Below are 26,353 nucleotides of genomic sequence, written 5' to 3'. Positions count from 1 at the left end.
TCATTGATGCCTGGAGCAATTAAATGTAAAACCATTAGTTAAATGGAAGGACCTCCTCTCAGGACAATGAAAGGGTCCTGACCCATTATTAACTAGCGGTCGAGGATGTGCTTGTATTTTTCCACAGGAAGCAAATTCTCCAATTTAGATCCGGGACAGGTTGATTCTCCATGTTGCAGACCCCCAGACACCCAGTTCCCCCATTGCTTCGATCACAAAAGAGGAGCCCGCCGGCAGGGAAGACAAGATAAACATCGAGATCCCGGCGAGACTGACAGGGCAGCTGCAGCGTGAACTCCAACCAGAAAATAATTCTACTTATTCTGTTTTAGCTTATCCACCCTTGCCTTATGTTTTCCTTTTTACTAATGACTCCAACAAACTTAATGTAGGCATGAATTATTCAGGTGGACCTAACGTAGTGACTTGTGAACAATGTATGCTTTCATCTTATTTAAACCCTCAATGTAATGTTTGCTCCTTTGTGGTGTTACAACGCCCACCCTATCTTATGGTGCCTATATGATAGCTATGGTCTTACTGTGTTACAACAACTGCAGGATTTAATGCGATCGCGACGGTTTGTGGTCTTGCTTATCCTAGGAATAGCAGCTTTAATAGCAGCAATTAGTTCTGTTACTGCAGCAGCAATATCATTGACTCAACAAGTGCATACCGCCCAATATGTTGATACCATGTCTAAAATTGTTTCTTTAACTCTAGCAACTCAGGAAGCTATAGATAGAAAATTGGAGATGAGAGTAAACGCCTTAGAAGAAGCAATTATGCATATTGGGACTGAGTTACAGGCTTTGAAGGTGAAGATGGCTTTGACATGCCACGCTGATTACAGGTGGATATGCGTGACATCTTTGAAAGTAAACGAGACAGATTATGAATGGGAAAAGATTAAAAATCATATCTCAGGTGTTTGGAACAGTTCTGATATTGGCCTGGACTTAGGGAAACTTCATAATCAAATACAGACCTTGGAACACTCTCGACTGGATTTTACCGCCACTGGAGCAGCTAATGACTTTTTTCACACCTTCTCTAACTTTTTTTCTGGAAAAAATATTCTGTCTAATATCCCTAGTCTCTAATTCTACTTCTCATAATCATTCTTCCTTGTATTGTCAGGATTCTCCGGCAGAGCATTCGGAGGCTCGCGACTGAGCTGCATCTGGCTGTTTTAAGAAATAAAAAAGGGGGAGATGTTGGGGGCCAGAGTGATGTACTCTGCCCGTGACAAAGGTCATGAGGAAGGAGGCTCGACATACGCAAAGGCAGGATCGAGCCTCAGGAGTCCCCCTGGAACTCCTCGAGCATCTACCCCCATAACCAGAGCCTGCCTACTTTACTACTTTGTGCTCACCTACACCTCTGACTTTACGGGGGGCTGTCCCCCACCACCTCTTTTGGAGAAGGAGTTAACTTAGAGCTCCAGTTTATAATAATTCCTGGGCGTGATAAGAGTGTTTTAACCTACAAACTCCTCTGAAGGTTCTCTGGCCTGCCTGACAGGCTTGTCCGGCCACATGTGATCGCTCACAGCCTCCCAACCGTGAGAAGCACAAGATGCTTTAAACCTTCTAAAAACAGGTTCCTTAGAAAAGTTAGAAAACTATTAGTATAAGTATAATGGGCTAATTAGAAATTGTGTTGGTGAAGGGTTTTTCATTTGTTGAGCCAATGTTTGTTGCTAAGTCTCCACATCCCCTGCCCTTACACACATTAATGAATATATAGAATTAACCTTTGATATTAATCACGTTAGACCTTAGGCTAAGTAAATTCTTTCCTTAACTAAAACCCACTACACCCTCACCCTGTAGGAATGTAACTTTATTTGGGTGGCGTCTGTTTTGAGAATAATCAGCCCTGGAGAAATAAGTGTCCTGATTGACTGACCGCTGTCACAAGGAGAGGGTCGTAAATTGTCAGCAGGCCCCCCTGGCCAGAAGATGATGTAACACCCCTAAGACCTCTGTATACATTTGTGTGAAGCACCTGACTTTAATAAAAGTCAGGACTGCTGTCCCCACGTGACTTTTGTATAACATCTTAGTGTATAAAAACAGACTCTGGAAAATAAAGAATTGGGATCAGTTTCTCGAAATACTGGTCTCCCCATGTCTCTCTCTCCCTCTGGCTGAGTCTCCATCTGGAGCGCGGAACCCACCATGCTTACTAATTATGCCTGGGCTTCTAAGATCCGACCGGGGAGGCCTCAGTGTCTCCTCTCCTTCGGGAGAACGGAAGGACGCCTGCGGCCTACGTAAGTGGTGCAAGCTTCTTGTCTTGAAGTTTTATTGGTCTCCCGCGTAAACCAAGCTACTCAGCCTCTTTTCTCCACTGAATTTTCCTACTGAGCTATCCTTATTCTATTACTCTTTATATCTCTAATTAATATCTAATTGAAGCTATCGTATCCTGACCCTCGCCGACGCCGTCTCTCCTTCGAGTACCCTGGATCAGCCGGGGCTGGTCCTCGGCAGGTGGCGCCCGAGACAGGGATTTTCGAAGGTAAGCTCCCCAAAGCAATCAGAGCCATCAGCCCTATTGCTCCCCGTTCTCGGAACAACTGGGTCACCAGCCCTCTTGTTCCCCCACGGAGCAGTTTGGGTCACCAGCCCTACTGCTCCTCCCTTGGAACAGTTTGGGCCATCAGCCTACTGTTCCTCCCCCGGAACAATCTGGGCCATCAGCCCTATTGTTCTTCCAGTGTTCGGGACGGCTAGGACCCCACTCAAGGGTGCCACGGACCCCCCTGTAGGATAGACAGGGCGAGAGGAGTGGGAAGTGTTGAAAGTGTTAAAGAGTTAGAGTTAGAGAGAAAAAATGGTTTCTGAAGTTAAAAGGCCAAAGAAAAGCCTGATCTTTTGAAAGCTAAAAGCTTTATCTTCTATTATATTTAACTTTCTGACATGGATAACACTGAAACTAAGAATGGCAACTCTTTATACAATTAATCTTGAAACTGTTAAAGCTACTGTTAATTTAGATACTTGGGTGAAGGTGAAAAAAACAACTAAACACTTATCCTATAAATATGATTAAAAATGTTCTGGATCCTCATCATGAGGCTGTGGGATAGCCTATGGGAGAGGCTATAGCGGTGGATGGTAGTGGGTCTCCACCTTCTGCGCAGATCATATTTTCTGCCATTGACGAAGAAAAGGAGGGAGACTGTGCTCTACCTCCGGAGGAAGGAGAGGGCTTACAGGACGCTGCGGCCGGGCGCCCTGGCGAGCCCCCTCCCCCTCTACACAAACCTTTAAAAATTTATCCAACAATTTCTGATTTAAGGCGACTACTCCACCTCCGCTTGCACTTCCCAGGGCCTAAAAATTCCCCAGTTTACATCCAAAGCCTCCCAGAGCATTGCCTAAGGTTGAAAAAGATAAAAAAAGTTTTATTTTTAAACAAAGCAGCTTTTAAAAAATACACAATATACAGAGCCTGCTCCTTGCAGAAAAACCCCCTCAGGGGGGCTTCACCCAAGCAAAAAAAAAAAAAAGAGAGAAAGAGAGAAAAATAAAAAGAAAAAAGTGAAAAAGAAAAAAGGAAAGAATATAGAGAAAGATCTAAAGATAGAAAAAGAACTAAAGAGTGAAAAGGAGAGAGGATCGGAGGAGGAAGGAATCAGGGAATGCAGCAAGATAGAAAAAGAAAAAAAAAGGAAGTTAGAAAAAGAGATACAGAGAGAAAGAGAGGGAGGAGGAAAGAAAAAGTTAGAGAGAAAGAGGGTAAAGGAAACGAAACTAAAGAAAGAGAAGGTAGTAAGAAGGAAGAAGGGAGAATGAAAGAGGGAAACAAAAAGGAAATGATAGAAAGTAAAAGAAAAGAGAAAAGGAAGGAAAAAAGAGAGTGAGGGAAAGAAAACTTGAGAAAGATTTAAAGAGAAGAAGTAAGAAAAAATCAGCAGAGGAGAGGAGAGGACTTACAGGACACTGTGGCCAGACGCCCTGGCGAGCTACCTCCCCCTCTGCGCAAACTTTTAAAAAAAAACAAAACTTATCCACCACTTTCTGATTTGGGGCGATAGCCGCCGCCTCCGTTTGTGCCTTCCAGGGCCCAAGAGTTCCCCACTTTGCCCCCAAAGCCTCTCAAAGTGTTGCCTAAGCCTGAAAAAGATAAAAAGTTTTTTAAACAGTGGAGCTTTTAAAACAGACTGCGTATACAATATGCTCCTTGGAGAAAACCCCCTCAGGGGGGTCTCACCCAGGCTAAGAGAAAAGCCAAACGGTAAGGGGATTTAGCAACAATATTAACCCTTGACGAGGTTACTCCAATTCCAACGGGAGTGGCTGGCCCCCTACCTGAGGGCATTGTAGGACTTGTGCTAGGGCGTAGCTCGCTTTCTAAAAAAAAAGAAAAAAAAGAAAGAAAGAAAGAAAGAAAGAAAAAGAATAAATAAATAAAGAAAAAGAAAAAGAAAATTTCGGTGGTGCATGGTGTAGTAGATTCTGATTATATTGAGAAATTAAAGTTTTGTTCTCACCGCCTACTAAAACTGTGCAAATTAATAAAGGTCAAAGAGTAACACAGCTTTTGCTTTTTACCTTATTATCAGACAAGGAAAAACCTTGACTTCTCAGGCTAGGAGCCACAGAACATTTGGATTTAGTGATCTAGCCTTTTGGGTGCAGGGAATTACAGCTCCAAGGCCTTTAAAAGATCTTTTAATTCAAGAAAATAAAATGTCAGGGCTATTAGACACAAGAACAGACGTCTCTTAGCATTGCTGGAAAAGACTGGCCCAGTTCCTGGCCCACACATACTACTAAAAATGAGTTGGTGGGATTAGAGAAAGTGATATGTGGGGTGAGAATGCTGTAGAAAAAAAAAAAAAAAAAGGTGAGGGAGAGTTTAAAACCTTGAAGAGTAGTGAGTTTCCTGTTGCTGGAAGTATTCAAGCAAAGATTAGATGGTTGCTTGTCATCTAAAAAGCTATAGACCAGATTTAGGTTACAAAACAAAAACTGGAGAAGCTTATAAAGATGTTGTGCAACACCTCTTTACTTGCTTCTCATATTTAGGTGTGCCAAAAGTTTTAAAAACTGATAATGCCCCTTTGAAGCTGTGGAGAGATTGTTTACTAACTTTAAATGATTTCCAAAAATTATTAGGGGACATTAATTGGATATGCCCTCATTTAAAACTGACTACTGCAGATTTAAAGCCTTTATTTGATTGCTTAAAAATTGATCCTAATTCCAGTTCTAAGAGAAAGTTGACTAATGAGACAGAGTTAGCTCTTGTTGAAGTGTATGAGACTTTAAATGGTCAGTTAATTAGGGTTAATATTACCAAAAGATGAGATTAAATTATTCTTGCCCTAAAACATACACCTACAGGATGCTTGTGACAAAAAGGCCCATTGGTTCCATCTACCAGTGACCCCAAGAAAAATAGTTTTATCTTATCCCAGCTTGGTGGCACAATTAATTATAAAAGGAGGAAAAAGGAAGTGTGGAACTTTTTAGAAAAGAAGTAGCAAATATAGTAATTCCCAATAAGGATCAACTACAAGTCTTTTACAAAGTAGTGATGATTGGCAAGTTGCCCTGATAAATTTCAGGGGTCAAATTTTGTTTCATTTGCCCTCAAGCCCCCACAGTAGTTAAAAGTTCAAAAATGTTAGATTGGCAGTTTGAAGATACCTGTGGAACTTTCCAACCCTACGTAGTTCCTACGCTCCCCTTTACCCTATGGGGGAGGGACATGCTGTCTCAAATAGGAGGTACTCAGAGAAGGGTTTTCTCAATTTCTTAGTGATCAACAGGCGGTACAATTAATAATACTATATATATTATTATAAATACATAATATAAATATATTTGCCTAATTGCAGTTCGCCTAATTAGGTATGGGTATAAATAAAATATAATAGAGGTATACCTAATTCTATTTATGGATCTATACTTAATTAATCTGTATATAAATTGGTATGTATACTGTATATGCATATTATATATATACCGTATAATCAAATATATATTGCAGTAATATAATGTGTGTGGTTGATATTAATTGGTATGGTTTGATGTGCTGTGATGATATATGTTCTATATACTGTATAATTATATATGTGTGACATGTACTATTGCAGTACATTGGTTTGTGTTGGCTGGTATTAGCTGTGTACGTGTTGTATTGCTGTAATATATATTAATTAACATTAATTATAAAGATTAATTCAAGTATATTGATTATGTCAATAAGTTTATACTTGTTGCCATGTATAAATACATATATAAATACATTTTGCATTTAGATATATCTGTATACCAAAATGAGATAAGGAGGTTATACATTTATTATTTAAATTTATACACAGACCTAAACTAAACATTAGACCTAAATTAACATATCCCAAAATTTAAAATGTAAATTTTAAAAATTAAATTGACAACTGCTTGACAATTCTTTTACCATAAAACCCCCGTAGGTGTAATTGGGGTAGCCAGACAAAAAATTGGTTTTATGGCAAAACGGCCCCCTAGAATGGGTCCATCTCCCCGCCCAAGCTAAAAAAGTAGTGGCTTCTTATCCAGGACTGATAGCTACGTTGATATTAAAAGGGAGAAAGAGGAGCATTGAATTATTTGGTAAAGAGCCATCAGAAATTGTAATTCCATATAATAAGGAACAACTTGATGCTCTTCTAATGTTTGATGAGGACTGGCAGATTGCCGTAGGAAATTATTTTGGTCAAAATTTTTGCATCATTTACCTTCACATGTTTTGCTAAATTTTATATCCAGACATCCAGTTATTTTTCCTGTCAGATGTAAACAATCTCCTATTCCAAATGCTCAAATAGTTTTTACTGATGGGTCAGCAAATGGTAAAGCCTCCATAGTCACTAAAAATCACCAAAAGGTTTTAGAAACACGGGAAACTTCAGCTCAAAAAGCTGAAATAACAGCAGTCATAGAGGCTTTTGCTATGTTTGCAGATGAAGAATTTAACCTTTATTCTGATTCTCAGTATATTGTCAGGTTGTTTCCACACATTGAAACTGCGGTTTTTGTCTGAAAATAAAACTACCATATTTCATTTGTTAACTAAATTACAGCAACAAATTTGGAAAAGAAATAAAATATTTTTCACTGGACACATTCAGGCTTATTCCGGATTGCCCGGCCCTTTAAATGCCTTTAATGACTTGGCTGACTTGTTAACCAGAAATGCAGTGGCTACGGTGATTGAGGAAGCCAGAGCCTCTCACTCACTTCATCATCAATATGCTACTGCCTTAAGATATCAATTCCAAATTCCCAGAGAAACTGCTAGGGAGATTGTGCACTCTTGCTTACACTGCCCCACTGTTTATAATATAGTCTACCTACGGGAGTTAATCCTCATGGTCTCAAACCTAACGTACTCTGGCAGATGGATGTAACTCATGTCTCTTCATTTGGAAAACTGTCCTTTGTTATACCTTTTCTCATGTCATTATTGCAACTTCTCGTACCGGAGAGGCAGTTAAAGGTGTTATACAACATCTCTTTACTTGTTTTTCATATTTGGGCCTACCAAAAGCTCTGAAAACTGACAATGCTCCTGCTTACATTTCTAAGTCTTTTCAGGAATTTTGTTTACAGTTTCAAATTAAACACAATACAGGCATCCCTTATAATCCCCGGGGACAAACCATTGTGGAAAGAGCACATCAAACATTAAAGCTTCAAATTCAAAAATTAAAAGAAGGGGAGTTTAAGTATAGCTCTCCCCATCAAATCTTGCAACATGCTCTTTTTGTAATAAATATTTTAAATGCCGATTCCGCTGGAACTACTGCAATGCTTCGTCATTGATGCCTGGAGCAATTAAATGTAAAACCATTAGTTAAATGGAAGGACCTCCTCTCAGGACAATGAAAGGGTCCTGACCCATTATTAACTAGCGGTCGAGGATGTGCTTGTATTTTTCCACAGGAAGCAAATTCTCCAATTTAGATCCGGGACAGGTTGATTCTCCATGTTGCAGACCCCCAGACACCCAGTTCCCCCATTGCTTCGATCACAAAAGAGGAGCCCGCCGGCAGGGAAGACAAGATAAACATCGAGATCCCGGCGAGACTGACAGGGCAGCTGCAGCGTGAACTCCAACCAGAAAATAATTCTACTTATTCTGTTTTAGCTTATCCACCCTTGCCTTATGTTTTCCTTTTTACTAATGACTCCAACAAACTTAATGTAGGCATGAATTATTCAGGTGGACCTAACGTAGTGACTTGTGAACAATGTATGCTTTCATCTTATTTAAACCCTCAATGTAATGTTTGCTCCTTTGTGGTGTTACAACGCCCACCCTATCTTATGGTGCCTATATGATAGCTATGGTCTTACTGTGTTACAACAACTGCAGGATTTAATGCGATCGCGACGGTTTGTGGTCTTGCTTATCCTAGGAATAGCAGCTTTAATAGCAGCAATTAGTTCTGTTACTGCAGCAGCAATATCATTGACTCAACAAGTGCATACCGCCCAATATGTTGATACCATGTCTAAAATTGTTTCTTTAACTCTAGCAACTCAGGAAGCTATAGATAGAAAATTGGAGATGAGAGTAAACGCCTTAGAAGAAGCAATTATGCATATTGGGACTGAGTTACAGGCTTTGAAGGTGAAGATGGCTTTGACATGCCACGCTGATTACAGGTGGATATGCGTGACATCTTTGAAAGTAAACGAGACAGATTATGAATGGGAAAAGATTAAAAATCATATCTCAGGTGTTTGGAACAGTTCTGATATTGGCCTGGACTTAGGGAAACTTCATAATCAAATACAGACCTTGGAACACTCTCGACTGGATTTTACCGCCACTGGAGCAGCTAATGACTTTTTTCACACCTTCTCTAACTTTTTTTCTGGAAAAAATATTCTGTCTAATATCCCTAGTCTCTAATTCTACTTCTCATAATCATTCTTCCTTGTATTGTCAGGATTCTCCGGCAGAGCATTCGGAGGCTCGCGACTGAGCTGCATCTGGCTGTTTTAAGAAATAAAAAAGGGGGAGATGTTGGGGGCCAGAGTGATGTACTCTGCCCGTGACAAAGGTCATGAGGAAGGAGGCTCGACATACGCAAAGGCAGGATCGAGCCTCAGGAGTCCCCCTGGAACTCCTCGAGCATCTACCCCCATAACCAGAGCCTGCCTACTTTACTACTTTGTGCTCACCTACACCTCTGACTTTACGGGGGGCTGTCCCCCACCACCTCTTTTGGAGAAGGAGTTAACTTAGAGCTCCAGTTTATAATAATTCCTGGGCGTGATAAGAGTGTTTTAACCTACAAACTCCTCTGAAGGTTCTCTGGCCTGCCTGACAGGCTTGTCCGGCCACATGTGATCGCTCACAGCCTCCCAACCGTGAGAAGCACAAGATGCTTTAAACCTTCTAAAAACAGGTTCCTTAGAAAAGTTAGAAAACTATTAGTATAAGTATAATGGGCTAATTAGAAATTGTGTTGGTGAAGGGTTTTTCATTTGTTGAGCCAATGTTTGTTGCTAAGTCTCCACATCCCCTGCCCTTACACACATTAATGAATATATAGAATTAACCTTTGATATTAATCACGTTAGACCTTAGGCTAAGTAAATTCTTTCCTTAACTAAAACCCACTACACCCTCACCCTGTAGGAATGTAACTTTATTTGGGTGGCGTCTGTTTTGAGAATAATCAGCCCTGGAGAAATAAGTGTCCTGATTGACTGACCGCTGTCACAAGGAGAGGGTCGTAAATTGTCAGCAGGCCCCCCTGGCCAGAAGATGATGTAACACCCCTAAGACCTCTGTATACATTTGTGTGAAGCACCTGACTTTAATAAAAGTCAGGACTGCTGTCCCCACGTGACTTTTGTATAACATCTTAGTGTATAAAAACAGACTCTGGAAAATAAAGAATTGGGATCAGTTTCTCGAAATACTGGTCTCCCCATGTCTCTCTCTCCCTCTGGCTGAGTCTCCATCTGGAGCGCGGAACCCACCATGCTTACTAATTATGCCTGGGCTTCTAAGATCCGACCGGGGAGGCCTCAGTGTCTCCTCTCCTTCGGGAGAACGGAAGGACGCCTGCGGCCTACGTAAGTGGTGCAAGCTTCTTGTCTTGAAGTTTTATTGGTCTCCCGCGTAAACCAAGCTACTCAGCCTCTTTTCTCCACTGAATTTTCCTACTGAGCTATCCTTATTCTATTACTCTTTATATCTCTAATTAATATCTAATTGAAGCTATCGTATCCTGACCCTCGCCGACGCCGTCTCTCCTTCGAGTACCCTGGATCAGCCGGGGCTGGTCCTCGGCAGCTTGTGACCAGCACACTGGAAGCAGTTCTCTTGCCCAACCCAGCAGTTGTCTGATGCAAAAGATGCCAAGAGCCCCTCCCACCAGGCTGCATGCAGGGCAGAGTGTGGTGCCACCTGGGCAAAAGCACTTGGTGTCCTGTGTGTACACACAGCCACTGCTTGGGCACCAAATCCTGGTTTCTGTTTTCCTGCTCGGTCAATAGCAATCACGAGGCCTCAGGCACTGTGAGGTCCTGAACACCAGGGCCCACTGTGGACACCTCCAATGCCTGTCTGTGCTATGCACCTCCCGATGGGCTGGCAGGAACTGTCAGGTCAACATCACAGGTGAAGGGATGCCCTGTTCAACCATGCCTGCTCCCTGTCCCCTTGGTGGTGAGTCCCCAGCCAGCCTCCAGCACCAACTCCCCACCCTCCCCACCCGTGTGAACAGCCTCACAAAGGACCCATACCAAGAAGGCTGGCCCTGGAGTGGTCCAAGTAGAAGTGGCAAGATGGGCCCGGTACTTGGTTGACATCCCTGTCCCACTGGTTATGAGGACCCATCCTGGGGGTAGTCTATGTGCACTCAGACCTGGGCTCAAGACCACAGTCCAGCTGCTAGAACTTTTCTGGGCTGGCAAGGGGAGAGGAATTCCCCAGCAAGTAAGATCCAGGCATGTGGAATGTGGGGTGAATAGAGGGTAGTGACTTCTTATCTTTGCTGTCTTCAGGCGGATGACCAGCCCAGGATGAAGAACAGTGAGAACCAAGGTGGGATGGTGGCCAGGGTCTCCCTGGAAGCTGACAAAGCTTCAGGCAGTGGACAAACATCGGCCCAAGATTCAATAGGAGTGGCTGAATCTCAAAGACACTGAATGTTCCACCAAGGCAGGCCTGACCCACTGGCATTGGATGTCCTCTTGGGAAAACATGCATCCCTGACATGAAGGCCAGGGAGACTGGGAGGCAGGCCCTAGAAGACCGGGACATCCCAGACATCTCTGAACTTCTGAGCCTGCAGGAGCAGCCCACCTCCCCACCCCATAAAGAGCTGGTTCCCCCACCAGGGAGCAAACTGGACCAGAGTCCTCCACCATAGGTGCCCCTCTGTCCCAGAAATCAGGGGAGCTGGCTGCCCTGATCTGCAGCAGGACCCACGGCACTACCAGCACAAAAACCAAGGAAGCGCGGGAAGAGCTGATCATCTACTGCCCAGCCACCAAGCAGAGCAAAATCACTGTGCAACACAGGCTGGGCATTCCGGGCTGGGTGATGGAGGAGATGGACAACACCCCCCTTCCCCCATACCTGCTGCCCAGGGGCTGCAGCAGAGGTCATGGGGTTGCACTGAGCTGCCAGGAGCCAGGGACCATGACGAAGGCTGCCGCCTCCCAGGAGGCCGGACCCACAGAGCAGGGCAAGTAGTCAACACAACACGGCCTCCTGGAAGCTAGATAGGTGGGTAACCAACCAAGGTATAGTCTAAATGACACTGAGGCCTAGGGCAGCCATCCCAGTAAACAGGTCAAGATCCCTCGCCCAGGTTCAGCCACTGAGCTAGTTCTCAGGTCTGGAACTGAGGAACAGGAATGGGGCAGGACCCCGGGAGAAGGATGCTGCCATACCACAGCAAACAGACACGGGAATGACCCCATCCCCTCCCAAAGGGACCTCAGGCTCTGAGATGGTGAACCCACACAGTGAGGTGGGACCACCAGAGGGGTGGAGGTTGCCAGACACACAGTCAATGTGACACAACATGAGAAACATTGTTAACTCTGACTCTGCAACCCCTTCTGGACCACCCCTTGGGCTGGGGTTTCTGGGCATAAGGGGGTCAAGGGGCAAGGGACATGGGCCCAGTCCTGAGGATTTGTCAGTTGGTCTTGAGCTGGGGGACCTGGAATGCAGTATCCCCCACAGCCAGGTGCAGGGCTTAGTGAGACATCTGTCGAGGAGTCCTTCAGAACCTGGGGGAACATGTGATGTGAGGAAAAGATGGTAAGGCCGAATGGAAACCCTGTGTGAACTCCATCGATTAAAAGAGAAACGCATAGAAAAAGAGGGGGGATACACGCCCCACTCACGAACTGGATAACCTTCTCACTTATGGTGACACTTTATGGGCATCCTCTGCTATTGACTCCTCACACCCTCTCTGTGCTTGGCCAAGTCGCCATGGTGGGCACACAGCATTCAAAAGGTAGCTGGATGGGGCTCCCACCCAGAGCAGGAGAGTCTACTCACTGAAGTCCTCTCACCATGAGTATGGGATGGCAACGCACACTTCAGTCCACCCTCCCTGCTTCTCGTTCTCACAAACTAAGCTGGATCCATTCTGTGGGCCGCAGCCTGGTGTCCAGAAGCCCCCTCCAGTGCTGAGGGTTGTGGCACCCAGGTCATGGCCAACCTGCCCAGATGGAGGACAGTGAAGCCCCCATAGACCCCAGAGCTTGGGAGTGATGGACATGTGGAAACCAGCATCTCCCATCCCCTGGTCAGACGTGATATAAAAGCCTGTGATGTGAATGCAAGCAGGGCAGCGTCAGAGGGTCACAGAAGACCCCCCAGCCCCCCCTGGGTGGTGCCCCATCCCCTGGGCAGTCAGCACCCTGAGGAGCAGCAGCAGAGTGGCCATCCATGTCCACAGGTCCCATGTGTGCCACATCTTCTCAAATAACTGCATCAGAACTGAGATTAAATCAGAAATGCATCCAGTTCTCAGGCTGGCCCCTCCATCTGGGCCATATGGAGAGAGGTGCAGTCAACAGGAGCTGCCCTGGGGACAGAGGGGAAGTAGGTCTGGCTGACCTCCTGAAGCTACATGGCTGCCCCTGGGCTTGTCCTGCATGTGGGAGTCTAAGGCCAAGAACCAAAGCTAGGCAGGTACCAAGGGACTGAAACAGATGTGAAGGAGCCCTCTCTCACGGGCAGAGTGCTGGATGCCAAGGCAGCGTCTCCTCAGGGACTGCTCACTCCAGGTGCCAAGCCTGGGGGTGGATGGTGGCCCCTGGTGGGAGGACCTGACAGACACAGGCTGACCTGTGGGGCACCTATGGCTCCGAGACACTAGGTAAATACTGAGTCCATTGCTAGCCTGCAAACAGAAGAGGACGAATCTGCAATACAAACACCAGGGCGGGATGAGCACCCACACCCTGAAAGAAGTGCCCACAACTCAGTACAGATAGGACACAGAGCTCAGCGGAGAGATGGGTAACAGGCATTTCAGAGAGGAAAACACATCGGCCAAGGAGGACACAAGGGAAACCGAGAATCTGGGTTGAGCCTGTCCCAGGTCAGTGCTGCCCACAAACATACAGCAGGGACAAAATGGAACCCTCATCAAGCCTCAGAGATCCAGGTGGGGTTCGGAGGCAGCAATCCACATGGCTCAGTCCTCACATCTGGGCACGTGAGGAGAGCTGGGGCCAGCAGCAGGGAAGGGACAGGTGCAGAGCAATGCCATGGAGCAGGGCCTCACAGCTGCCCCCATCAGCAGCCACACTTCATAGGTGTCCAGTTCGCTGGGCGAGGTATAGTTCAAAACCAGGATGTGGGAAGAACAGCAGCAGCCCATCCACTATTCACAGGACCCTCCCTCATGATCTGAAACCACTACTGGTTTCATATGTGTCTGGGGTGTCTGGAGGCAGCTGGTAACCAGTCTTGGGGCGAGGAGTGGGGCGCCAGCATGAGGGAGTTTGTGTTGATTGCTTGGGTCCCCACAGTGCTGAGGCCTCAAATTCAGGAGGCAGCCCCTGCCCTTCAACTTGTGGTCAGGAGGCTTCTGCAAGGAGAGAGCAGGCTGCCTGCTGACTCAACATTCCCACAGCAGCAGTTGTGTGGGTACCCAGCTAACAGGAACCAAGGAGATCCTGGCCTTGCCTTCCTGGGTCTCAGCGACCCTGTGGGGGTCCAGACTCGTGCACAACTGCCACAGTCTGGGAGAAAGTAGGGGACAAAGGCGGGCAGCAGGAAGATGCAAGATGCCCCAGAACTCCCAGATGAGAGTGCCTGATACTTGGGCAAATGTAGAAAGGGGTGTTACAGTCGTGCCTGGAGGGAAGACAGTAGGTGGTCAGGACAAGAGGAGCCAGAGGTCCAGGGGCAGGACAAGATTGGCCAATGGTCCAGGGGCAGAACTGCATGAGAAAGTGTGGGGGCCCAGATGAGCTCTGCACAGAGCCCAGGGCCAGCACAGCTAACAGAGTGCTGGGTGACAAGGAAGGAGACCTGGGACTACTGGAAGCCCCCCAAGGTACCACAGATGGGTTGGGGCTTAAATAGGAGAGGGCTCCACTGTGCTTTCCTTCCAGGGTTGAGGACAGATGTGCTTGTGGTGTTACACAGAATCAGTGGTGTGTGCAATGCTGTCTGGAGGAGGAGAGACAAGAGGGGTCCAGACTGATAGGGGGCTGTAGGCTGACAGCACCAGTCCCAGGCCATGAGGCCTGAGCTCAGCTAGTAGCAGTGGGGACAGGAAAAAGAGTATTTACTGTGATCAGTCACTTGGGAGGCAGGGACACAGCAGGGAGGGTGGCGGTCAGGAGCAGAGTCAGGTGGCTGCCCTGGGTGGGCTGAGCCCCCAGACGAGAGGAAGAGGACAGGAAACAGTTTTGAAGGTGAAGCTGCCTTTCTCTGAGACATCTCAGGTCCCAGGGGCAGCAGGAAACACAGTGAGGATTTTATTCTGCCTTTTCCAAAAAAATAGACTGTTGCTCAGCATTGGCCACCAGTCCCAGGTTGGCTTGGAGGGGAGCCAGCCTGGGCTTTCAGCCCAGAGATGGGAAACTCTGCCCAGAGGCTGCCCCTCTACCTGCTTCCCTGGCCCTTGGGGTCCACTCTGAAGCTCAGATGCAGTTGCTGAAGACCCTGGGTCGCAGTCACTTTGACTCTGGCTGAGTCTCACGGACTGGACGCCTATGGCAAGGACTCAAAAGGGCACAGTCTGGCCTCCGCCATGAAGCTGGACAGACCCACTCTCCGTGGGTTCCCTGGACTTCAATCCTGTCAGCCTCACCCCGCCTGTGATGGCTCCACCCAGGCCCAGCCTCACCCCACCCTGCCTCCTTCTCCAGAAGCTCCTTCTCACCCAGGTCTTTCCCACACTTCAGCCTCTGACTCCTTGCCCTGTTCCTCCTGCCTCCGCCCCTCTCTTCTTCCCAGCCGCTCACTTCCTGGTCCTCCTCTGGGTCCTTCTCCAGGCCGCTGATCTGCAGGTTCCTCCCGGCCTGACCTTCCAGGTGCCTCAGAGTGTGGTGGATTCTGTTTCATCTCCTAGCAGACAGGGCCAGTGAAGGAATGCGCCTTTGTTCATATGTGCGTGTCTGCATATGGGCGTGTCTATGTAAATGTGTGCCTGCATGTGTACAGGCAGCCGTACACACCAGAAATGACAGGTGTCAGTGTTTGTGGGTGCCATGCAACTGAGGCCAGCCAGCACTCTCAGCAGTCTCGGTCCTGGTGGTGCACCACTGTCCTGCCTGGCGGCCACAGTCCAGCCATCCCAAAGTGCCCGTGACTCACTCTGTTTGTAGGAAGGGGGGACCTGCTTCATGCATGGAGGTTACCTCCAGACAGGGCTTTCCAGGCTCTGGGACCAGGAGCACCTGCCATGCGGCCGAGCAGCACATTCAGGTCCCCTCCATGGCCACAGTCCCCACCTGCTTTCTTTCCATGTGTGTGTCCTGGTGATGCCCTGGGACACGTGTGAAGGCATCCTTGACCTCCTTCCAGCCTCATACTCCACCCCCAGACTGTGACCCCAAGCGAGCCCCACCTTCCCCCTATGAGCAGCCCCCACCCAGGCCTGACCCTGCAGGGCTCAGCTGCTTGTTCATGGTTCCCCTCCTGGTGGGGCCCAACCACAAGTCCATGGAGGGCGGCCGACTGAATATGGTGACCCCAGGATCCTTCCAGAGTGGCAGTGTGAGGAGAGGAGTCATTTTCTCTGGTTCCTTGCAGGGGTCTCCTGGACTATAAATCACCATCACTCCTGCGGGATGGGTTTCTGTGCTGCTGACTAAGGCATTGTGGGGTCCCTACCCAGCCACGTAAGGACAGGCCAGCTGCTGTGATGAGCAGAACCAACCCTAAGGGAACATGCACATGTGTTTCTCATCAGTTGGGCCCTACTGTGTCCTTGTGGTCTGAGGCCTCTGCTGAGGAGAAGACCGTGGTGGCTTGTCCAAGACTGGTGTATTGTCACTGATGATTTTCTTCCTGTTCCTCTGGTCCTCGTGCAAGTGAAGATGCCCAGTCAAGCAGGCAGAAGTGTGTTTTCTCCTCTGGCCAACAAGCAGGCACCCTCTGCTTCAAGTGGTAGAAGTACTTGAGCCCCTTTTTGCTCAGGGATTCCACCCACACTGATGAGATTTGGAGGCACCCAGGAGGGGATGAGTTGGCTAAAAAACTGAATGGTGGAAACTGGCAAGCCTGGGATCCAGTCACATACCCTAGTAGAAGACATAGCAATGACCAAGCCCAGGGGCCAGCCAGGCTACCTGGGAACCAAGCCAGACCCAGTGAAAAATGTGACCCTTTGTCACTCAGCAGGTGGGCAAAGTTTCAACCAAATGATGATGCTCAGGGCCAGCCAGGGTGTGAGGACATAACACCCTTGCCTGTTGTTGCTGGAGTGGAAACGGGGGATGCCTTTGCAGAAGGCCATTTGCTGGTGTGTGTCAGTACCTCAGGTGTGTGTTCTTTGCCCCAGGCCTCCTCCTGCATGGTTTCTTCAGTGAGTGTGTGGTCATCTTGAGTGGCTGTATTGGCAGAATGAGTTTTCCCTTCCCTTCCATCAGGGGGAAGCATCAGTAACTTGTTGGATCCCTGAAACTGGGAGATGTAAACAGACACCGTGTGAGGTGAAAACATGCACATGAAGTTGTGCAGAAGAGGAGGAGTGTACCTAAGGTCCTGGGACTGGAGAAGACATCCCCCCATGCCCCAATTTCCCTGGCAGAGAGATGTCAGGGCAAGGCTGATCGTCTGGCTTCATTTGCCGGCAGTCGCATCAGGATGGCACCTGGTGGCTCAAAGTATGAACCTTGTTGGTTCAGGAGGCCAGCAGCCGAGGTTGAGGTGTTGGCTGACGTTGGCTCTCATGAGGGCTGTGGAGAGAGTCTGTCACATCTCTTCCCCCCTCACTTCCGGGCATTGCTGGCCATGGTGGTCATGTCTGGGCTTGAAGATCTCCACCTTCCTCTTCACCCCGGTTCTCCTGTGTGCCAGTCTGTCTCTAAATATGTCCTTTGTATGGGGACAGCCATCCTGTTAGAGGAGGATCCATCCTATTGAGCTCACTTGACCCCCATCAGCTCTGTGAAGACTTTTTCTTTGTATGTAACATCACACCGAGGTACTTGGGATTGAGACTCCAGCACCTGACTCTGAGGGGACACAATGTGATTCCTCACACCCTACAAAGGCTCTCAGGAAGGAACACAATGGAATGTTCCAAGGATGGACAGCCTTCATGGCAACCAGGGGTAAATCCAGGGTCGAGGAGAGCAGGCCGCCAGGGTGGGAGCCAGATCATGTGGGGCCTTGTGGGCCTGTGAGAACTGCATCTCTGCTGTGCTCGGGGAAGGAAATGCCCCGGAGGCTCTGGGCTGGGTGCTTCCGGGACCGTGTCCCCGTCCTCACAGCCACATGGAAACAGAGGCTTCCAGCCAGGTGCTGAGACCCTGCTCAGGTTCAGGCCAGCGCCTCTGCTCCTCTGCCTCCAACCCCCTCCAGTGAGCAGGGACCCCCTTCCAGGTATAAGGAAAGAAGTGAGGACAGAGGTGCATGTGGTCAGGTCCCTTGCAGTTATGGGGTATCTCTCTATCCTTCAGTGCCTCCTCAGGTGTCAAACGAGGTGACAGTAACCTAGCGGGTTATTTGAATTCTGTATTTCCCTGCGTGGTGCTGTCCCAGACTTTGGCAAGTACAGGGAGCACACCCATCCCAGAGGTTCCTTCTCTTTGTTCTTTCTCTAGGCTCTGGGCAGGGGCCAGGGCATCTGATAACAGTGGAGGCCGTGGTGTGGGAAGGGCTGCAAGGAAGGTGGCTCCCAAAAGCATGGGGAAGATACCTGGCAAGGCTGTCTGAGGTCCAGGGCAGCCCCAGGACAGAAGCCAGGTTGGTTAGCACAGATCTGCCCTCATCAACCCTGGTCTAAGATGGTAGATCTGCAGAGCGTGGGCAGGGATGGGCCCAGGAGCTGAGGGGTGGGGTAGGGGCTGGGGGTGGTGTAAGCTAAGCCCAGGACAGTGCCCATCTATGCTGGAGAGGACCAAAACCTGCCCACTGCACTGTGAAGCCAGTGAAGCCTCCCTCCTCAGTGCTCCTAGTGTTTTGGTGCCCTCTGTCTTGGAACTCACCATGTGCCTCTCTCTTGCTGTCCTGCCCTCCTTGCTGACTTCCCCACAGACTGCATGTGAAGGACGGGTATTCTGGGGCACAACCCTCCCATCAGTGGACCCCATGGAGACAGATGGAAAAAGCCAGACCTCTCTGACCACCCCCCCACACACACACATTCTGTGTCAGCAGGCTTGGAGGATGCTCGGGCATGTAGAGCGGAGGTCCGGCCCAGGCCTGTGAGTTTGGAGGCTGCTGGGTCAGGCTCCTGACCTTTGTGGTTCTGTGTATCCACAGCCACGTGAAGCCCTTGGAACCCTGGGAGGTGAAGTTCAGCTGTCTGTCCTGACAGCCTTAAGTGGGTTTCATCTTAAATGGTGTCAAGCCCCTGGAGAGGCAATGGCGGCCCGTGTTACATGACCACTGGCACTGTACCCTGGCCATCCACATAGCACACTGGGACTGGGTGGATGTGGCCTGGAGGGAGCTGCTGGGGCAGAGGCTGAGGATGAGCCTCGCCCAGATCCAGGCCTTGCTGCGGGATGGGGACAAGTTCAGCCTCAGTGATCATGGGCAAGTGAGGCCCTGCCCCATGCTGCCTGCATGGCCCCCGGTGCTGCCCTGGATCTCAGCCGGGTTGTGTCCATTTGTTTTCTGTTGAACCAGTTTGTGGGGGGTGGGGAGGCTAAGATTTCTTCAGAGGGACAGCGAGGGTAACTTGGCTGGGAGACAATGGCACGAGGTGCCTGACCACCTCCCTGGCCTCAGTCTCCATTTGTGCTCTGAGCAGAGGTGGGTCTAGGTCTGCACATGCACTTTGTGTGTGTGTGTGTGTGTGTGTGTGTGTGTGTGTGTGTGTGTGTCCTCACGTATGTCTGTGTGCCTGGCAGAGACCGTGAGAGGCAGTAAAGCACCCAGCCTGGGTTCAATACCCACACTGCCAGCAGCCAGGCGTGAGCAAGTACCCTGATTCCCCAGGGGTGAGGCCCCACAGCAACACCCCTCTGCTGGTAAATCCCTTGGGGACCTGATGCCTGCTGGCTCCTGCCGGAGCCCTCTTGCTCTGTCCCTACAGCCTGCAGTGGTCAGACTGAGAACTGGCCATGGCCAGGTGGGTTCATGGAGCACCAGGCCTCTGCCTTTCATTTCACTCCCTCCCTGGCTTGGCCTTGCACCGAATTCCCTTCGCCAAGGTGAGCCCATCTGAAAATGCTCATCCAGGGGACCCGCTTCACCTTGGGTTTCCTCTTAGTCTCTAGCAGGCATGACTTTAAATCACCTTGTTCTCCTTCTGTGTCCTGTCTTTGCACACAGGTCTCCTGGAAACTGGGGACGCTTTGCTGTGCCCAGAAAACCTAGATGCCGATGAGGTAGAGGAGCTGGAGAATCAAGCCCTGCTACCTGACCTTCGACAGAAGTACCTGACTGTGCTCGCCAAGCCCCACTGGCTGCTGCAGCCCGTCCCTGGGAGGGGCGGGAAGGACATCTTCCAGGTGGACATCCCCGAGCACCTGATCCCCTTTGGGCAGGAGGCCTGTCCAGGATGGGCTCTCGAGAGGAAGGTGGCCAAGACACCTGTACATGGTGACACTGTCCAGTCACCACTGCTTCCTGGACGTGCCCATCTGGTTCTGTCTCAATCAGCCCCACCCTGGGGTGTGATGCCAACTTGGTGCGGGTTGGGGGTCTGGGATACCCCTCATGTGGTGCAGCTCAGGACTCAGCATGAGTCTCCAGGACTTTGACCTTTATGATAAGATGGCATCGCCACTCGTTTTGGCCCTGCTGGGTCTGGGTGGTTGAGAGAAATGTGTTGTTATGAAACTGGTTAGTGTTTTCCCCTCTCTGTTCTGGTTCAAACTCCCTGATGTCCAAACAGTGTCCGGGGGTGATGGGGGAAGGCTAGGGGCGGGGCTGAGCGTGAGCAGCCAGTGAGGCCTCTGGCAGGCAGAGAGGCCCACAGGCCCAGAAACAGGCCGTGGTTTGTCCTTGCAGGTGACCCTTGCCCTGCTCTAATGTGTCCCTTGGCTCATAAAGCATGTGTGTTGGATGCGGTGCCTGGCTGCCTCACATCCAAAGACAGGCTCCTAAATACACCTGTGAGGGCAGAGTGACAAGGGCTGGTGTTCACTTTGTGGAAACCTTGTACTTGTCTTTGGGTTTGATGTCATGTGTTTGCAAGGCCCTTGGCCGGTGGGGTGACCCTGCTTTCTGGTCAGCCTCTTGAGGGGTGGCCCCTGGATCAACAGCTGGAGATGCTCAGCTGCTGAGCAGAAACTTGTGGCATTGTTGGGGGACCAAGGAGAAGTCCCTTCTGCTTCAGGGTGCATGACTCAGGGAAGGTGACAACCCCAAGGTCAGGAGCCCGGCTGGGCCGTCTGCTGAGCAGTGACCAGCCTGTCCTGGCTGGCCTCAGCACTCGGCTAGTGAGCCAGACCCTTGGCCAAGCATGTGAAATGCTGCTGCTTCCAATGAAAAGGGACCACGGGGACCAGACAGAAGCCTGCATGAGGCGTGGGCTTCCAGCCTCATCTGGCTCACCCGGCGCCGTGTGAATAGCATGGACAGACAAAGAACACAGACTCGCAGTTTTCATTCAATTCTTTATTTACTCCTGTGTAGTTTTGCTCCACTTTATTAGAGCCAAAAATCAATTTTTTATGACAAGAGTACTTTTGAGTGTCCCTAATAACCTGAGAGGTCAGGGATTGGGTTTGTCCTTGACCTGCTCACAGAGTACACATGTGTGATCTGAGGACTCTCCCTGCTCCTCCTCTGCCTCAGGGGCCTCGTTTGGGGCCGTGAAGGAAAGGGCTGCCGTCAGGAGGGAGTAACAGGTGTTGTACAAAGCCATCACTGAATCATAATCTGGGTACTCTGGGAGGCTCTCGGGCATTTGCCCTGTACTCCCCCTTCCAGAAGTAGCTGGGGGTGCAGACGTGGTATTGCTGGATGTGCCCTTTCCACTGGGGCCACCCTGCTCCCTGGGGAGATGGTTTGCCCCGGCCCGCCTGGCTACACTGCCCATAGACCAAAGGTGAGAGAGCACAAATGATCGCCGGCTGGGGGTTCTGCGAGCAGGTGGGGTTCCCTTGTGGACTTTCTTGCCCACCTCTTGGGTGCACTGGTTGTGGTGGAGTCGAGGAGAGTGTCTGGTCGCCACCGCTCGCTTCTTTCTCTTTGGGATGTTCCGCAGGAGGAGAGGCTTGTCTCTCTGAAAATTGGAGTTGCGATAGATCTGAAAGAAAACGAATCACTTTAGACAGCAAGGGGGAGAAGAGGCCTTCCTAGCCACCCTCCTCCCCACCACCGTCCCAGCCATGCCTATGTATAGAGACAAGATCTCTTCATTGTGGAAGGTTATGAGGCCCTAGCATGTTGCTCCCTAGAGTGCCCCTGGGGCCATCCTCACTTGAGGTGTTACTGGCGGTCCCTGACATTCAGTGGCCGCTCAGGGTCTGGAGTCACCCCTGTGGATCCTGTCTAAGGTGGGTGGTGAAACAAGACAGACCTTGTGTTCTCCTCTTTCCTTAACCACCCTCTCATGAGAACAACGTTCCCCTGGGAAATGAAACCCGTCCAGCACTCAGCTTATCTAGTCTAGCCTCCCCAAAAGGACTTTCTACATTACCATCATCTTCTTCCCTGCAGAGTGATCCGAAGGGGAGATTTTACTGAAACCATACAGGTTCAGTTCACGGATGAAGCTCTTGATGCTGTCTGTCTCAAAGATCTGGTCTGCACCTCTGCGCTGGAGGACCTCTGTCTGGAAGAGATCTGCCTCAATGACCACCATGTCTCCCTCATCGTTCCAGCGCACAGAGGTGAAGGCCTCATCCTCCACGATTCTCCAGAGCTTCCTGGGGAAGGACAGCCCAAGGAAGGTGTTGTTCTCTTCCTTGCTGGCCATTTCTGGCTTCGGGCCCTGTGGGGGCAGATTGTCATGGAGACCTGGATCTGGGCTCTTGGGTTGGTCACCCTGCTTCTCCAAAGTCTCTCCTGAATCAACATTTAGATCTGGGGAGGAATCATGGGGGTCCCCTGCTGCAGGCTCCCCACAAGTTAGTGGGGCCAGCGGGGCTGTGTGTGCCTTGTGGGAGCTCTGACTAGCCATAGAGCCAGTCTAGCTCAGGAGCATTCTCTACCCCAGCAGTGAATGCTCAGGGCAGAAGGGCCTCAGGCCAGGGTCGGGGTGCCCCATAAATACTCTCTGGAGATTCTAGAATCTGGGTCATGGGCCAGGCAGCCAATTAAGTGGTCAGCTTCCTTAACTGTTTCATGATGTCACAGAGGTGATGTGGAGAGGCAGCCCTGGCTCAGTGTGGGGGAGGGGTCTGGGGACAGAGATGGATCCCCAGCTGGTCTCTTTTCTGAAAGTACAGAAAAGTATGTTTCAGGTTGCCTGCAAAGGCTCCCGTCTGCTGCCAGGTGCCTTGTTTCAGGGGACTAGGCCCTGTATGGTTGACAAATGTGCCCCTGGCCTCACCCCCTCCCTACCAACGGGCAGGCCTGTGGTTGGCTTTTGCTTAAGGGCCAGGCCCTGGCGAGTCCTGGCTTAGTTACCACTGTGAGAGATCCCAGGGGTCAGATGGGCCCCTGGCAACTGTCCCTCCCAGAAGATGGGATCCTTAGTGGGCTGGTTAGCCTAGCCTGTGTTGGTGGTCCCACCTCCCCACCCTATGGCCTTGGCCTTGCCCCTCTTCTGGCTTTGTTGTCTTCTGGCTGGTGCTGCTGGTGGGTCTGTCCTACTCAGATGGCCCCAAAGTCAGAGTCCTGTTGTCCTGCCCCCTCCACTCCCTAGGTCGGGCTCTCCCCAGAGTAGGGCTGTGCTTGAGCACAGTGTGAGCAGCCTCAAGTTCCACTTGACTGTTCCCCAAATACCTGAGACAAAGACTCTCCAGGATGCCACATGGGAGGGCACAGCCATGTGCTTTGCTGAGTTTGCAGCCTCCCGAGCTCTGCCCACCCCCAGACAACATCCCACTGCAGATCATAGGCTGCTGTCTTCAGTTTCCATTTCTTCCCATAAAGACTGCTCTCCTGGCCCTAGAGTGCTCACTTTTGGAACACCTGTGTGTGTGCTTTTCTTGTCCCCTGCCCAGAGCCTCGAATTCAGCCTCCCCGGAGGCTGCCTCAAAATTACTGTTTCCTTCATAAATGGGTTGATTGGGCTTCTGCTACCCCTGATCCTGGCCTCCCATGTCCAACTTGGGTGTCTGTGGGTACCTGCCCTTTGAAGGACTTGACTGGGGGCTCAAGGTACAGCCTGTTCTATTGAAAACAAACATTTCACTGGTCCTCTCTGAGGCCAGCTCTGATCTTCTCCGCCCCTGCCCCTGTCCCCACCACCACTGTGGACTTGTTCTCCCTTACCTAGATGGCAGATACATCAAATGATTTTGTTGGCTCACTGGTTAGGCACCTTTCAAGGGGCTTCCTTTACAGACGCTCACTCCCAGAGACATGTCAGACTTGTTGAGCTAGATGTCACCAGAGGAAGCCCCCGTCTACCTGTATTTGAAAATGGATGAGTGTCCATGTGTGGGAGTGGACAAAACTCCATTGAAAGTCACCTGTCTTCAGTGCACATGGGTGATAGGGCAGTGGGTTTAGAGATGTTTCTTCTCTGACCTTTGTGGCCACTGTTCTTCAAAATCACCATGTAGGGAACAGACTGGCACCTTGGAGAGGCCAGTGTGTGAGGACCCTAGGGCACTGTCCCCCTAGAGAAAGTGGAGTTCTGCCACTCAGTGGAGTCATTTGCCCTGTGTGAGGGCCACTGCCTGGTGTCTGAAAGGGGAGAGCTAAGAGGGTGTGGAAGAGGCTTGCCCAGGGGCCTTTCAGCCTGAGGACTGGAGGCTAGAATGGAGCTTGCAGGCCACGACCTGAGTTTGCTCCCTTGCCTTTGCACTGTTAAACAGGTTGACAAAACATTCCTTTAGGTAGGTTCATCTGACTGGGACACGACCCTGAAGGCTGTGATCATCAGTGGGGGACCCTGTTGGCTCCTCTGAAGGGGACCAAAGACCGTGGTATTTGTGGCAGCCTGGCTAGGTGGCCATTCTTGCCTGCCCCCTCTCTGGTCCCCTCCTCACCCCCTGTGTTCTGAGGGAGCTGCCTTTTCTGGTACCCCTCCTTCAGGCACCATGTGGGCCCTGGCAGTGTGTTTGTGTGGCACCAAGTTTTTTAAGCTATGGCTCAGGATACTTGCGTTGTGTACACACAAGCACTCATGATGTCCAAGGCCTGCCTTTCTCAGCCTCACTCTCCTGCCTCTGCCCTTGGCATCCCCACATTGGAGTCCCCAGCCCAGAGGCCCTCCAGCTACTCCCCACCCTCACTGCGGCTAGTGTGAGGAGCCCCATGTGTTGGGCTGCAGGATGCACCTGAGGGATGCGATGCATCTGGAAGGGCCTGGCCTCTGTTGGCACTGTGATGGTGGGGCAAGAATCTCTCACACTGTTGCCTTCAGACACTCCTCCACTCTCCACTGTGGGAAGGGGTTGGTTGGTCTGTGGTCCAGGCCATGTCCGAGAATATGCACTTCAATAGGATGTGGAACAGCTAATCAGCCAAACATGATGATTCATATATAAAACTAGTTAACTTTTCCAGTTAGACCATAGTGGACCATAGTGTTATTAGCTCAGTTGTGTTCAATTCTTTGAGATTCCATGGACTGTAAACCACCAGTGTCCTCTGTCCTTGCGATTCTCCAGGCAGGAATACTGGAGTGGGTTGCCATGCCCTTCTCCAGGCGATCTTCCTGACCCAGGGCTAAAACCCAGGTCTCCCACAATGCAAGCAGGTTTTTAACCTTTGAGGTACCCCAGAAGCCCCATTTCCAGTTAGAGCGCCTGTTAAATTTGGTTGTTGAGGAGTGTTCCAGCAGGAAAAAGCTGCTCCAGGAAAAGCAAGAACCACTCTTTGTCTCTGTCCCAGCCTGTCTTCCATCCAAACCATTATATTCCTTCATTGCAGCCCCAACAAAGATCAGGTCGTTGATTAATGGCCAATTAAAAAATGAGATAATTTAAAGCTCATTAACACCTTACGTTCTGGATCCCTGGTACCAGGAAAGAGAGGGTAGTTCATGGATTGCTTGGGCATCACTTCAAAGGGAGTGTGACCAAAGTTCTCCAGGATTCCTTGCAGATATGGGTGGAAAACACATCCTTTACCCCTGTGGTCAATAGCAATGTGCCAAGAGCCAGGACCCCTTCCTTCCTGCCCCAGAAGGAGATGTCTCTGGGGTTTATCCAAGATGCAAAAGGACACCTCACAGCAATGATCCCTTTCAGACTTTCCCATCACCCCTAAGACACAATGCAATACTGAGGGGTGCCACCATCCAGCCTCATCAAAATCACCCCTCCCAGAAGGAACCCAGCTTTCCAAAGCCCCAAAGTGACCTGGCTCAGACACTAACCCCGGGTTGCTCCTCCTGGAGCCCCACTGCCCTGCCCCGTGTTGACTTGTTCTGTGGGACTAGAGGACGACTCTTCAACTTACTTCTGTGACTCTGGCTCCTAGACCATTGCTCTAGGAGTGGGGGTTGTCCTGCTTCTCCTAGTGTCCTCACTGCTAACATGGCCTTTCAGGGAGCAGAGGCTCTGTAAAGGTCTTCGGAATCAATGAGCCAGTGGGTAGGAGCTCAGATTAATTGCCTGTTACCTCCTTAAATAACCCAGACAAATCAAAGTAA

General features: G+C 49.9%; 1 protein-coding gene and 1 long non-coding RNA gene across 2 annotated transcripts; one reads left to right on the top strand and one right to left on the bottom strand.

Moving 5' to 3' along the window:
• The first annotated feature begins 1,209 nt into the window (after positions 1-1,209).
• On the top strand, positions 1,210-9,859 carry LOC139180869 (uncharacterized). The gene is made up of 2 exons (XR_011565086.1): positions 1,210-2,526; positions 9,655-9,859. It is a non-coding gene; the product is annotated as an uncharacterized lncRNA (long non-coding RNA).
• An 11,380-nt stretch (positions 9,860-21,239) lies between these two features.
• Positions 21,240-22,839, bottom strand: LOC139181008 (heat shock transcription factor, X-linked member 3-like). Its single transcript, XM_070783675.1, has 2 exons — positions 22,280-22,839; positions 21,240-21,886 (listed from the first exon to the last, which is right to left on the bottom strand). The coding sequence occupies exons 1-2, from the start codon at positions 22,760-22,762 to the stop codon at positions 21,350-21,352; spliced, it is 1,020 nt and encodes a 339-aa protein (XP_070639776.1). The 5' UTR covers positions 22,763-22,839; the 3' UTR covers positions 21,240-21,349.
• Positions 22,840-26,353: the final 3,514 nt, after the last annotated feature.

This window comes from Bos indicus, chromosome X, assembly GCF_029378745.1.
Source record: "Bos indicus isolate NIAB-ARS_2022 breed Sahiwal x Tharparkar chromosome X, NIAB-ARS_B.indTharparkar_mat_pri_1.0, whole genome shotgun sequence".
NCBI classification, from domain to species: Eukaryota; Metazoa; Chordata; class Mammalia; order Artiodactyla; family Bovidae; genus Bos; species Bos indicus.
Note: the sequence above shows the minus strand (reverse complement) of the source record. Positions and strands in the feature narration are given on the sequence as shown.